Below are 13486 nucleotides of genomic sequence, written 5' to 3' on the forward strand. Positions count from 1 at the left end.
GAGTCATGCTGTGCCATGACCCTGGGGCTTGGCAGCAGTCGTGGGGCTGCATTCATTTGGGCTCCTGAAATGTGGCACTGTGTGGGCCGGGGAGGTCTCGCCTCAGGCACTGGTTGGTGCTGCAGCTGCCTGAGAAAAGCTTCAGAGAGCTTGGTAGTTATGGACTGTGGTGCAGGCATGCCTGCTGTGATACTCTTCCAAGTGACAGCTCTGTCCCATCCTGCCACAGCCATATAAGCTCCAGTAGCATCCATCTGCTGCTGCTGCTGCAGAGAGCCCTCAGCTTCTGTGGGGTCTGCAGTTGGGCCCTGACCCTGGGAACACTGAGGGGCTCTGCTGTCCCTCCTGGGTGCTCACAGTGCTGGGGTGGGAACAGACCTGGGGATGAACCTGGTGGGTCCCCCTGGTACAGGCCCAGTTTGCTCTTCATATTTGGTGAGCCCTTGGTCTGGCCTGCAACAGGGGCTGCAGTTGCTGGTGGCCTGATGATGCCAAGGAGCTGGGTAGCACCTGTATCCAGCAGAGCTGGAGGGGAATGCTTGGTGGGTGTGAGCCACGTTGGGACCAGTGAAGGGGGCAGAGGGGAGTGGGCAGGAGCAGCCAGGCCATGGTGGAAGAAGGAAGTGATGGGTTTGGGGCCCATGTCAGTCACCTTCCTAGGGGCTCTGCCCTTGCAGTGGTGACTTTGCATGTAGGCTCAGCCACCCTGGAACTCCTGCATCGTGCTCTCAGCAGCCTCAGCGACTATTCCTGCTTAGAGCCTGCATGGTCCCCAGAGCTGGTCCTCCAGGCAGATGCCCCACATGCTGACAGGGGCTGGTGCTGTTGCCAGGCCACGTGCCTGTTCCATGGCCAGGTGTGGATGGCATGCGGTGGCAAGGCCAGGCTGAGCCCCACAGGGCAGGCACACACATGACAGCCTGGCTTAGCTGCCTCACCCCCCACCAGAAGCTTTGAGCTGGAGAATAGAGAGCAGCCCTAGCTGTAGAGCAGCAGTGTGTCCCCACCTGCCACCCCTGGACAAACCCCATGCTAGAGCTGAGATGGTTCCTTGGGGCTCAACATGTGGACATGGGGGGAAGAAAGTTTGGAAACTTTAAGTGAATAATTCAGGGTGATTTTGGGCCCAAGTGATCACTTAGAAGTGTTTAGAAGCAGTTCATATGGAGAGCATGTCAATTTTAGTCTGAAGTTGAAAAGCAGCAGCCCTCTGTCCCATTTCTTCTGTGTAAAAAAACAAACTGGCAGTGGCCTTCAAAGCCTTCTGCCCTCAGCTGAGCACTCAGGGTTGGCAGGAGTGGAGCTGGGCTGTGAATGCAGTGTTTCGACCTGACTCAGCCAGTTTTTCCTCCCGCAAAAAAGACACCTGTAGTTGACTTTATAATGTATGTTATTTGTGCATTATATGTATGTTTTTTTCTGATGAGCTTATTAGGGGCCCCTGAACTGGGGTATAGCATCCTCCGTGTCTCCATGGTGCACGCAGGGCTGGGCAGCAGGTGTGATGAGTTGTGTCTCTCGTGCAGTGCCAGGGCAGGGTGACCAGAAGCCATGACGACAGAGACGGGTCCTGATTCGGAAGTGAAGAACGTGCAGGAGGAGGCCCCGCAGCAGCAGGTGGAAGCAGCCACACACGGCCGTGTTGCCACAGCTGCTGGCACTGCCAGCCGGGACGCTGAGGCCAACGAGAAGCCTGGAGCACAGCCTGACAGCCAGAACACTGAGCCGGTGAGTTTGGCAAGGGGCAGGAGCTGTGGGACAGGAGGGAAAGGCTGGCTCTGTGTGGCTGTCAGGGAAAGTAGCTTTACCTTCCAGCTGTTCCCAGCAGCTCTTGGTGTCAGACCAGAACAGGGCACTTGGCACACCCAGCCTACAAACTGCTGCCTGCATGGAGGAGGGAGCCCTAGCTGTTATATGCGAGACCCTTTATTTGTAAGTGCTGTTTTCTGCTGTGCAGTGGCTCTGCAGCCTCCTGTCCTTCCCTAGAGATCAGGCATGCTCCCTGCGGCAGGGCAGTGGCCCAGCAAGCAAGGTGCAGGCTTTGCACAGCCACTTTCTCAAGTGGTATTTTGTGTTCTGAGCACTGCAACCTGGGCATGCACATGAGAAGCCTGTGAAGCTCAGCATATGAACTTTATGCTCTCACCATAGGCAGAAGTCAACAGGTGGCCAAGCATCCTAGAAACTGAGATGCCTCAGCAAGGCTGGGAGCAACAAGTGCACCCCAATGGCCACCACCAGGCAGGGAGCCTCAGCTCTACACCACTGCAAATGCTGCCAGCAGCCATCGAGCTGCCTCAGCTCCCTGGGCGGGGAGGTCTAAGCTGCTGAATGAGCACCAGACTCACAGGCATACTTTTTCCAGAGTCCATTCATGACTATGCCAATAGCGTGGGATGGGGGAGCTGCTTGTAGCATGGACTACTGCATTGCTAAGGGGCAGTGGTGCCAGGTGACCCTGTGCATTTCTCACCCTCCAGGGCACAGACATGGAGGAGAAGGACTACAGTGAGACAGATGGGCTCTCTGACAAAACAACGCCTAGCAAAACCCAGAAGTCACCCCAAAAAATCAACAAGAAAGTCAAAAGTGCTCTCTGCAGAGTGACCCTGCTTGATGCCTCTGAGTATGAGTGCGAAGTGGAGGTGAGTCCTGTGCTTGAGGGAGGTATGCTGGAACTGAACAGGAGATGTGTCAGCCCAAGGCTGGTCTGGAGCAAGTCCCTAGCATCAGGGTTCTTCCAAGGACAGCTTCGTAGTACCTCTCATACAGACAAATTGATCCACAGAAATAACTGTTCGAGTTGGAATTTCAGAACTAAGAAAAAGTCTGGGAAGACAGACTCTAGCAGGCAATTTCAGTCCAGAGAGCCAAAGTTTGTTAGCTAGTTGCTATTGAAAACAGTGTCTAGAAAGCAGAAGCTTAATAGTTGGAGATAAAGCTCTGCCTTAAAATATATGCCTGAAAATATGTGCATGACACATACATATGCCAGTGTATCTGTTGACACCTCAGGAGCACAGCATGTTTGCTGTCCCTCATGCCAAGGCAAAGGATGTGTGTGCGTGTGTTTGTGTGAAGAGGCCAACGTGTGCAGGCACACATGGCTCCCCCAGACGGGTTTGCATGTGCACACAGACCCACACACATTTTGGCAGCACTACAAACTGCACCTCACCCCATCCTCACTGTTTTTATCTTCTCATCCCTCGCTGTTCCTCCCCATGGAGCTGGCAGTGCAGGGACTGTCTGGGAGGTGTGCAGAAGCCTGGCAGTGGTGTGTGTGTGTGTGAGTGTGAGTAAACAAATGTCATCCACACGTGCTGCTGATAATCTTGTGTGTGTGGGCAGGACAGCGGGTCAGGCACCCTGCTCTGGGCACATGGTCTGCTCACTATTTGTGCACCATCACACACACACAGCGTGGGCACATGATTGCCTGGTAGTGGCTGTCACTGCGGGAAGGAACAGATGGACTGGTGCCCACCAGCGGCCTCCTTATGCTGGGATACTCTACAGGGCTGCTGGAGCTGCTATCATCACAGTGAGGAGACACCCAGCACTAGATCAAGACTAGAGTTTGGACTGGTTCCTGCTGTAGGGGATGATGGGGGGGTGGGCTCTGAGCCTGCTCAGAGGAGGAGTGTTTTCTAGGAGAGCAGATTTCTGCTCCTCACACTTGCTGCTGTCTCCTGCCTGCAGGTTCAAGGGGGCAGCACTTCTCTGATGTGTAGCATCTTCCTGGTGAGAGCGATATTTCTGAGAAACTTTATGTAAAAGTGTAAAAACTGAGACTGTTCAGAAGCAGAATTCCTCAAGCCTTTGCCAGGGAGACCTTTGCACTTGTTGCTGTTGAGCAAGTGAAGGTGTTTTGTTCCCAGTACAGTTACAGCAGCTTGTGAGCTGGCTGTGCATAGCAGGCCTGCATCTGTATGCTGGTCCTGGTTCTATGAGGTCTTAGCTGTGCAGGATTAATGAATGTAAGGAATGTAGCTTTCTGCTCTCTGTGGCTGCACTGGAAAAGTGAGTGCTGCAAGGCAACTGGGGGTTGGGGGCTGGCCTTTGGGCTGCAGCACTGCCAGAAATAGCTTTGGGGTCTCAGATCCCACAGCTCTCAGTGTCATTTCAGTGTCTGTCACTGCAAGCCTTAGTGACTGTGGCAAGATGGATCCTCATGAAAATGAAAGCTCCCTCGAACTGGAGCAGAACACTTGCCATGACTGCAGTGGGCTCACGGGACAAAGAAGTGACCTTGGTCAGCCCTGAAGCAGCATGAGGTGGTGTCATCCTTCCCCGGGCCCCATTTGTGTTTTCCAAGCAAAACCTGCATGCAAACAGAAAGCTGGGTTGTACAATGGTTGGCTGCTTCATTATCAGAACAATAGTTCTAGACAAGCCTTAGGAAAAGCAGAGCTTTACAGTCCCAGCTCCCACTGGGCTTTGTTTTTAGTCTGTTTTTGTTCCCAGTGCTCGATGTTGGCAGTGTGCTGGGGCATGCGGGGCTTTATTCATGGTAAGGTTGACTTTTCTGTTGCAGTGCAAAGGATGGGGTTGACTCAGCAAACAGGGAGCTTCTGCTCTCTGGAAATATCATTTGGGGCATAGGAGAGAGAAGAAGAAATTGTTTAGCATGGAAAGATCTGTGCTGAATTTCTTCTTTCATTTTGTTAGGCCCCATAGAAATAATTCTGCAATACTTGCATACAAGTATTGTTAATGTTTAATTCTGTAAAAATAAAAAAGAGAGGTCAAACCATTTGATGTGGTACCTCTTGAGATGCTATGTACTGAACTCCTGCCTGAGAAGTCTGGATCAGCAGGAAGGGGGGGATAACAGAAAGGGTGTTGGTTACTGCTGAGTCCTGATAAGGATTTGGAGGTCAGGAGGAATTCTTAAGGCTGGGGGTCTGTCAGCAGTGGGATGCTGGAGCAGTGCTAGTTTCTGTGTGAGTGGTGCTCTGGGCTCCAGCGTCAGGTTGCTTGGTGGACGTACTCGAAGAAATGGGTGCCTCAGAGACAGGAGGTCCAGAGCTTTTGGGCCAAGAAGGCTGTGTGTATGGAAGAAACAAATGAGCATCTCCATAAGCAGTCCTTATTGCCTCACTGACACTGGTATGAAGCAAAAATATACAGGGGAGTTCAAAGGACTGGATAACAAGGGCCCTTCCATCACAGCATGTGGCTTAGACTTTTCATGCTTTTCTTTCATCCTGCTGTGCCTCAAGACCTGGCCGCTACTTGCAGCTGGGGAGAGTGTTGGGAAGGAGCTTGTCCTTCAGGCAATATCATCTCCCAAGAGGTTTGGGATGTGTTTGTGCCAACCCTTTAGTATGGGTCAGAGGTTTCTGGGCTGGCTGAATCCTTCTCTGGTTTGGCACCACCCTCTCCTTGTGCCTTTGCCTGCTGGCTCCCTGTAAGTATTTCCATATCTCCTGCAGAAGCATGCCCGAGGCCAGGTTCTTTTTGACATGGTATGTGAGCACCTCAACCTCCTGGAGAAGGACTACTTTGGCCTCACCTTCTGCGACTCTGACAGCCAGAAGGTGAGTCTGGGGGACCCCTCTGCAGCCACCCCACTGCTGAGCAGGGCATCCCACTACCTGACATGCTGTCCCCTCATTTCAGAACTGGCTGGACCCCTCCAAGGAGATCAAGAAGCAGATCCGCAGTAAGTAACTGGAGAGGGCCACTCCCCCACAAGTGCTGGGCCCCAGAGGTCTCCCAGGTAGCTCAGCCCCAGATGGTGCTCTTGGTTGAGATGAGCCCTTGCTTCTGCTTGTAACTTTTTGCCTTCGGTGGGTTCCAGGCAGCTCATGGGGCAAGGCCAGGATGCACCTGGGCACCTGATGCTCCAGAGTGTCATGCATGGGAAGCCTGGGCTGGAAGTGGCTGGAAACTGGGCCCCATGTGAATTCAGCCACTGCAGTAGGGAAACTTGCTTCCTCCACATTCCTACATCCACCCTTCATTCTGTCCCCAGTATGCTGCTCCTGACTTCTCTGTTCTCGCTGTGCCCTCCACAGGCACACAGGAGGTTCCTGCAAGGTGTGACACTGACACAGGGTTGGGGCCATGAGGTATTGCTTATTCATTTGCCTGCTAGCCCTATCAGTCTTCCCTTCTGCCTGTGACAGGTGTGAGCATCAAAGGACCCGTCTGTGCCACTGGAGAGCTGGGAGAAAGTGGCTCAGACCTTATCACTCCCTTTGTGCCATTTCCTCCAGCCCTGAGTGGGGAGGATGGAACTGGGGGAGGCATGGGAGTGACCTTGCTTGGATGTGTACCAGGATGCAGGAAGGTCTTTGTGATGCTGCCTTGCCAGACCATGTACTTGTGAGGCAGAAGGGCCATGGCCCATGGTGTCACCCCACTGGGATGTGTATGGCTTTTGCTGTGACATTGCAAGTATGAAGCAATCTGAGATGATGACTCCCAAGGTTGTGGTGCTTCTCTCTCCCCAGCTGTTTGGGGTTGTTTGACCCAATCACATTGGTCCTTCTGGCCAGAGCAACTGGGAGCTGCTCTCAGGGGTTCATCTTCCTCCTAGCAGCTTCTGGAGCTCCCCTGTTCCTGCCCTGCACTGGGCTTGGGTGGAGTCCTGGGACACTTTAATTAAATGGCTGGATGCTCTGTGCAGCCTGCCAGCAGCCTTCACAAGCCCTGCCCTTACCGCTCCCTACCCTCGCTAGGTGGGCCCTGGAACTTCGCCTTCACTGTGAAGTTTTACCCTCCTGACCCTGCTCAGCTCACGGAGGACATCACAAGGTGAGGTTTGCTATTGGGAGCCCCCCCACACGGTGTGTCCATGATGGGCACAGCTGCTAAGGCAGCTTCCAGAGGAGCGGGCAGGACTGCATGGAGGGACAGTGCTGAGGCAGGGCAGCAGCTGGGTAGACAGGGTAGATGTCAGGGTCTCACTGCCTTTTCTCTGTGCATGGCACCTTAAATCGTGCAGAGTGGGGCTGGGAAAGTGTCATTGGGAGGTGGCAGTGCCCTCAGGGAGCCAAGCAGTGTGGGTGTCCTTTATGTGCAGGGTCACAGACTGCTCTAAGGGCACTCACCTCTGCCCCACCCTTACTCTCTGTTCCCTCTTGCAGATACTACTTGTGCCTGCAGCTGCGTGCGGATATCATCACAGGGCGACTGCCCTGCTCCTTTGTCACACATGCCTTGCTGGGCTCCTATGCTGTGCAGGCCGAACTGGGTGACTATGATGCTGAGGAGCATGTAGGAAACTATGTCAGTGAGCTCCGCTTTGCCCCCAACCAGACACGGGAGCTGGAGGAGCGCATCATGGAGCTGCACAAGACCTATCGGTGAGCCCCAGCTGGCAATGAGGGAAGACACTGAGGAGCTGGCCTGTGCCCTGCTGGGCATCTGGCCATGTGTCCCCTTCTCTGTCTCTCTGCAGGGGCATGACCCCTGGGGAAGCAGAGATCCACTTCCTGGAGAATGCCAAGAAGCTCTCCATGTATGGGGTGGACCTGCATCATGCCAAGGTACTGTGCTGTGGGAGCTGTGGGAGTGATGGCCAGCACACTGCTGGCAGCTAGGGGCTTGCTGTAGATGCAGCTCTGTTTCCTGTGGTTGGTTCAGTGACGTGCAGGAGAGATTCAATGTGTGAGTTCCTTTGGATGTCCCTTGGGCACAAGAGCAGAACTGGACTGAAACTATTAGATCAATGGGGGTACGTGTGAATTCCTGCACATGGGGTGAGAAAAAGCCTGGACACCAGGACATCTTGGGGGCATCCAGCAGGAAAGCAACCTGTCAGAAAAGGCCCAGGGACTCCTGGTAGACAGCAGGTTGAACATGAATCAACAATGTGCCCTTGTGGCAACACTGTCCTGGGCTGTGTTGGGCAGAGTATTGCCAGCAGGTTGAGGGAGGTAGTCCTTCCCCTCTCCTCAGCTCTGGTCCTTCTTGCCTCCTCCAGGACTCAGAGGGTATTGACATCATGCTTGGAGTCTGTGCCAATGGCCTCCTCATCTACAGGGACCGCCTGAGGATCAACCGTTTTGCCTGGCCCAAGATCCTTAAAATTTCCTACAAGAGGAGTAATTTCTACATCAAAATCCGCCCTGGTGAGGTGGGTGCCATGGGTACAGCATGACCCAGGGGCACAGCAGGGTGCCTGCTGTGCCAGAGTGGGGCTGTGCAGGGTGGTCCTCATCTGGCTTCATCCTTGGCCTCTAAGTCCCCAGGTAATGCCCTCGGCTGGCCAAGGGAGCACAGCTCCTGTGGTGAATGGAGGCTCTGAGCAAGTGTCTTCCCATTTTCACTCTTGCTCTCTCATTGCCTCTCTTGTCTTTGGCCACAGCAGTTCAGAAATCTCAGGGCATCTCATAATCCTTTTACCATAAGCCAGACACTTGTGAGCCTGTTGACTCAGGGAGGTGTCCAAGGAATGGGGCTTTTATAATTTGTCTTCCATACTTCAAACACACACAAAAAACCCACCCTAAAACATTTGGAATTCTTTTCTTTTCTTTTGTATCAGTGCTTTCTGACTTTCATTTCAGTCTCTTTACTTCTACATGCACTGACAGGAGAATTCATTTCCACCCATATTCTTCCCAGTGGACAGTGCATCTGAGATGGAGTGAGGGATTCCTTCACACCAAAATAAGCTGTAAATTTTTTCTGTTTCTTGAGGGAATTTATCTCGCACTGAAAATACATTTACAACTGAGGAAGGTGCTTAGGCTGAAAATGTAAGGGTATGATTCCAGCAGCCTGTGGGACTGGGTGTGAGCCTTTCCAGCACTGGTTTGAAGATGTTTTATATGGCCGTAGCTCCTGCCAGGGGAACCTGAAGGTCTTGGCATGTCAGGTCCCATCCCATCACATCCCCTTGGGCAGGATCTGCCTGTAACAGCATGTCTCTATCTCCCCCAAGTATGAGCAGTTTGAGAGCACCATTGGCTTCAAGCTGCCCAACCACCGCTCTGCCAAGCGTCTCTGGAAGGTCTGCATAGAGCATCACACCTTCTTCAGGTGAGGAGCCCTTTTCCAGGCCCTGGAGGCAGGCATGCTCCTGCCTCCTGTCTCCTATCCCAGCATGTTCACTTGGGGAAGGGGAGCTCCTGCAGTGCCCTGGGTGCCTGCACCATGCCTGGGAAGGAGCTGGCTGTCCTGTCACCTACAGCGGGGACTGTCCATCCCTTGCCTCACGGCCCCTGCATCGAGCCACTCTGCCTTTTGTGTGCAGGGAAGGAAGAGTTCTGTTCCTCTCTCAGCCACAGACCTGCTGTACCCCATGCATGGTAGGCACTGGCTTGTCTTTCCCATGTACGGAGCCATATCTGCTCCATTGGCTCCAGCACACACCGCTGCCAAGAACCACTTGCTGGTTCATCCCTAAACTTCAAATGGTGCTGAATTCCCTCTGTCACTCCTTTAGCCCTGCACTGATGTCATCCCAATTCCTTCACTGTTGTCTCAGCTCTGCTTTGCACACTGGTGTCTGGGGCCGGTGCTGGGGGGCCCAGCTGGGACTCACTGACAGCACCTCATCTTTCTATCCCCAGGCTGGTATCTCCAGAGCCACCCCCAAAGGGCTTCTTGGTGATGGGCTCTAAGTTCCGCTACAGCGGGCGGACACAGGCACAGACACGGCAGGCCAGTGCCCTCATTGACCGCCCAGCCCCCTTCTTCGAGCGTTCCTCCAGCAAACGGTACACCATGTCTCGCAGCCTTGATGGAGGTATGCCCCGCACTGGGGAGGAGGAATGGGATTGGTCCTCTGGGGGGAAAAGTAGGCCACTTTGGAGAGGAGGGCAGCCAGGGTTACTTCCAGAGTCTGTCTCTAACCTGGCAGAGAGAGAGTCCTTCTGCCCCCAGGTGGTACCTCAGACTGTGTGAGTGGCAGGGACACGGGTATGGCTGACTCCAGCTGCCTGGTCACAGGGCAGGTATGAAGGCCTGGGTGGTGCAAGGAATGAGAAAGTACTGAGCTTTGGGTCATCATCACCATCAAGAATCCCTAGGACATATTCCCTGCTGTGGGTCCTTTTGGGGCTCCACTGACTCTAAGCCAGACTGGGGCAGAGGGCTGGGGCAGACAGGGCCAGGGGTGGTGGCTCACTGCCCATGACCTGGACTCTCCCTGCATGCACAGAGTTCTCACGCCCAGCCTCCGTCAGTGAGAACCATGATACTGGAGCAGAAGGTGAGAAACAGGAGGAGGATGGTGAGTTTGGCAGTGGGAGACGATCTGAGACAGAGGATGAGGAGGTGACTACACCGACGAAGATCAAGGAGCTGAAGGTACAGACCTCATGGGCAGCCAGCAGACCGTGGGGGCAGATGGGTGGGCTGGCTCATAACCAGAGCAGATAAGCAGGGGGATGAGACACAGGCATAAGGGCTCTGTCTTCCTCTTTTGGGGCTGGGCCATGGGTGGGAAGGATTACACTGGGGCACAGTCATCTGAAACCCTTTCTCCATGAAGCAAGCCCTGGTGCTTGCTATGACTCATCTAGCTTGGGGACTTGGCTCTTGGCCTCACCAGTGGGCATGGAGCAATCATGCCCTATCCAGAAGCAGCTACAGTTCTCCCAGCACCATCCAGGTTGCCTCCTGGCTGGTCCCCAGGCAGGGTTGGTTGTGGGATAGCTCAGTTCTGGTGTGCAGTACCGGAAAGGGCCAAGTGTGCCAACAGTCACCACCATGCAAGTAAGGAGTTCCTTGGCTGCTGGGAGCATACTGGGCCCTTGTTCCATTGGTGCCCCATAGCTACATGCCCATACCTAGCACCCTGCTGGCTTGCAGCCATGCCCTTCTGCTCTCTGCCCACCCCTGGACTGGCTTGGGATGCACCCCAGTCCATCTCAGCCCTGCACTGAGCAGGGGATTCAGTCCTTTTGTGCTGATACTAGTCCTGACTGTGGGCAGGGGCCTGCATACATGCCCAGATTCAACTGAATTGTGATGCTTGTGAGAATTTCCCTCGACTGACTCTGCTGGTTACTTTTAACCCTCTCTTTGCTGCCAGCCGGAGCACGAAACAACCCCCAGGCACAAGCAGGAGGTATTCTCTCTCTGGAGTATTTTAGTTCTCATCGGTGCATCATATTGTCCATTCTTTTCAATGCACCACTGTGTGTCACCCTATTTACTGGAATACAAGATGCACCGAGGTGGGGAGGTTGACCTGCTAGAGACTCCCAGTGAGCAGACAGCTGGGGATCTGCCCCAGAGCACACACAGCATCTTCTATCCCACTAAGTAAGGTAGTCCTAACTGTATGTGTGAGCAAGAGCCCTCCCAAGGCGCATTGGCCAGGCCACTATGCCGGGTCCTTGGCTTGCTGGGAACACCTGGCTTTTGCTCGTGTTACTGACTCTTCCATGTCCTCTCCTCATGTTTTCTCTTTGTCCGACCCTGTGGCCTTAATCCTTCCGCTGAAGAGACAGACCTGGTGCAAGCTGGCCTTATCACTTCCATCTCCCTGTGAGACCCTGTGTCCTGGCCTGCTCTCTGCTTTTGCCTTCCCTGACCTGGGGACTGCATCATGTGCCCTGCTTTCGTGAAGCTCCTTGCTGCCTTTCTGCCCTACCAGAAGCAAATGAGTCCCTGAGCCCATCAGAGGCACACCCTGACGCACAGCCCAGTGGAGTGCCGTGGAGCAGCCCCCCAGCTGAGTGTGGCTGGCCTGGCCAGGGTGTGTTGTCACAGGTGGGAGAGAGTCTGTGCTCTCCTCTTGCACAACTTAACAGTGTCTGCAGTGCCTCCTTCCCCTCAGAAACATCCAGCAGAGATCTCCTCAGCCTGGGTCTGCTGATTTATCCCAGCCTAAAGTTCAGAGCTGTGCTCTGAGGGTTTTCTCCTCCACTCACACTGGGGTTTGAATCATCACTGGACTAGTCAGCAAGGCCAAGGAAGCTCTAGCACCTCCAGCCACATGGCCATGAGCTGGGGCTTGCTGTGCTTCAAGTGCACAGCCACTGCCATCCTGCTCAGCACAGCGGGGGCAAACCCTACTGATGCAGCAGGCTGGCATCCTGCTCTGCAGCCCCGTGCCAAGCAAGCACAGTCCCCCCACTGTCTGCCTCATTGCTTACCCCTGCTGCATGTGCATGTGCTGCTCCTGCAGCCCCGTGCGCCTGGCACTACCCTGAGCCTATAGAGGTGGGCAAACCATGAAGCACATGCAGATGGATCGGGGAGTTCTAAATAAATTCTGCTGAGCCTTGAGGATCTGGAAATTTGTCTGGACTTGCCATGAGACTCCTTTGTGTCTCTGGGATTTTGCTGAGGAGAAGTGTGGGAGAGGGTAGATAATTTAGTTGATTCGTTTCGAACCTCAAACCAGGTTTGAGTTTGAAGTGAAAGTCAGGTTCTTGTTCTGAGATAGTTTGCCCACCTCTGTGGCAGAACAAAAGGAACCATCCTGGTGCCTGTAACATCAACAAAGGATGCTTGAACACCTAAACCTCACCATGCACTTGAACTCTCTGAGCTGTCCTCTTTCTAGAGCAGGCCAGGCCAAACCCCCACCCCAGACTGCTGCTGGGCTCAAGCTGTTGCAAGTTTGGATCCATGTTGGTCATCTTTGAGTAGCCTTTGACCTCTTGCCCATTGGCAGAAACCCACTTTGAAGGCACTCTGTTAGAAATGCCAGTGGGTGACTCGTGGAGGCTCTTGCTCAGATGGTGGTTTCTTGCCCTGCTGGGTCAGAGGCTCTTGGTCCCTTTGTGCCTTGCATGTGGGAGCAGCAGAGTTCTGGTTACTGATATTTCTTGTGCTGGTTCCCAGGGAGACCCCTCTCTCTTCCCCCAGATGGTTTATCTCATCTCATAGGAGATGCCCTAGGGAGATGTTGTACCCTTCACAGAGAGAAGCCCATTGTGGGTGTTCTGCCACTCCCTGCATTATTGTTGCTTCCCACAATGGTCTTAGTGAGAACTGCAGCCCGGGGTGCTCAGATATACTGTTCATTTAGCTCTTGAGACCCTACATTCAAGCCCAGTATAAAGCAGACTCACTCCAGTGTCTCTGCTTGTCTTTTTGGCCTTGACTAGTTCTTTAATCATAGTTACCTCCTTTTCTCCTTCCCCAAGTTTTTAGACAAACCAGAAGATGTTTTGCTAAAGCATCAGGCCAGCATCAATGAGCTGAAACGGACCCTGAAGGAGCCCAACAGTAAGCTGGTTCACAGGGACCGGGACAGGAGGCTGCCTTCCTCTCCAGCCTCTTCCTCACCCAAGCATGAGGAGGAGACTCCGAAGGGAACCCCAGAAAAGGACAGCGAGGTTTGTTCTGCTGCTTTTCTTATGGAGGGGATCAGACTATTCACAGAGGGGTGTTCATCAACTGGTGGGCTCCTGGTCTCTGTCTCCATTGTAGCCCTGAGGAAAGCATGGTGGGAATTATGTGTCGGGCACACTGGGTAAAGAGAGAGACCCGTGGCCAGGCTCTTATCTCTAAGTTTGTTCATGAGCTAACTGTTTTCATGCTGCTGGTAGTGAGCTCCCCTTGTGCC

At 53.7% G+C, this 13486-nt stretch overlaps 1 protein-coding gene across 15 annotated transcripts in view; it reads left to right on the plus strand.

Moving 5' to 3' along the window:
* EPB41L1 (erythrocyte membrane protein band 4.1 like 1) overlaps positions 1-13486 on the plus strand; it is a 76894-nt gene that overhangs the window by 34541 nt on the left and 28867 nt on the right. For 13 of the 15 annotated variants that reach the window (XM_072349807.1, XM_072349805.1, XM_072349814.1 and 10 more), the window contains 13 exons: positions 1527-1728; positions 2481-2645; positions 5439-5543; positions 5626-5668; positions 6690-6765; positions 7098-7316; positions 7412-7499; positions 7937-8089; positions 8900-8997; positions 9531-9706; positions 10121-10269; positions 10997-11032; positions 13065-13256. In XM_072349807.1, coding sequence (XP_072205908.1) covers positions 1552-1728; positions 2481-2645; positions 5439-5543; positions 5626-5668; positions 6690-6765; positions 7098-7316; positions 7412-7499; positions 7937-8089; positions 8900-8997; positions 9531-9706; positions 10121-10269; positions 10997-11032; positions 13065-13256 — 1677 coding nt within the window. In that variant the 5' untranslated portion in view covers positions 1527-1551. The remainder of the gene's footprint in view (positions 1-1526; positions 1729-2480; positions 2646-5438; positions 5544-5625; positions 5669-6689; positions 6766-7097; positions 7317-7411; positions 7500-7936; positions 8090-8899; positions 8998-9530; positions 9707-10120; positions 10270-10996; positions 11033-13064; positions 13257-13486) is intronic. The other 2 variants (XM_072349811.1, XM_072349819.1) reach the window with 1 other exon arrangement.

This window comes from Excalfactoria chinensis, chromosome 15, assembly GCF_039878825.1.
Source record: "Excalfactoria chinensis isolate bCotChi1 chromosome 15, bCotChi1.hap2, whole genome shotgun sequence".
Lineage (NCBI taxonomy): Eukaryota > Metazoa > Chordata > Aves > Galliformes > Phasianidae > Excalfactoria > Excalfactoria chinensis.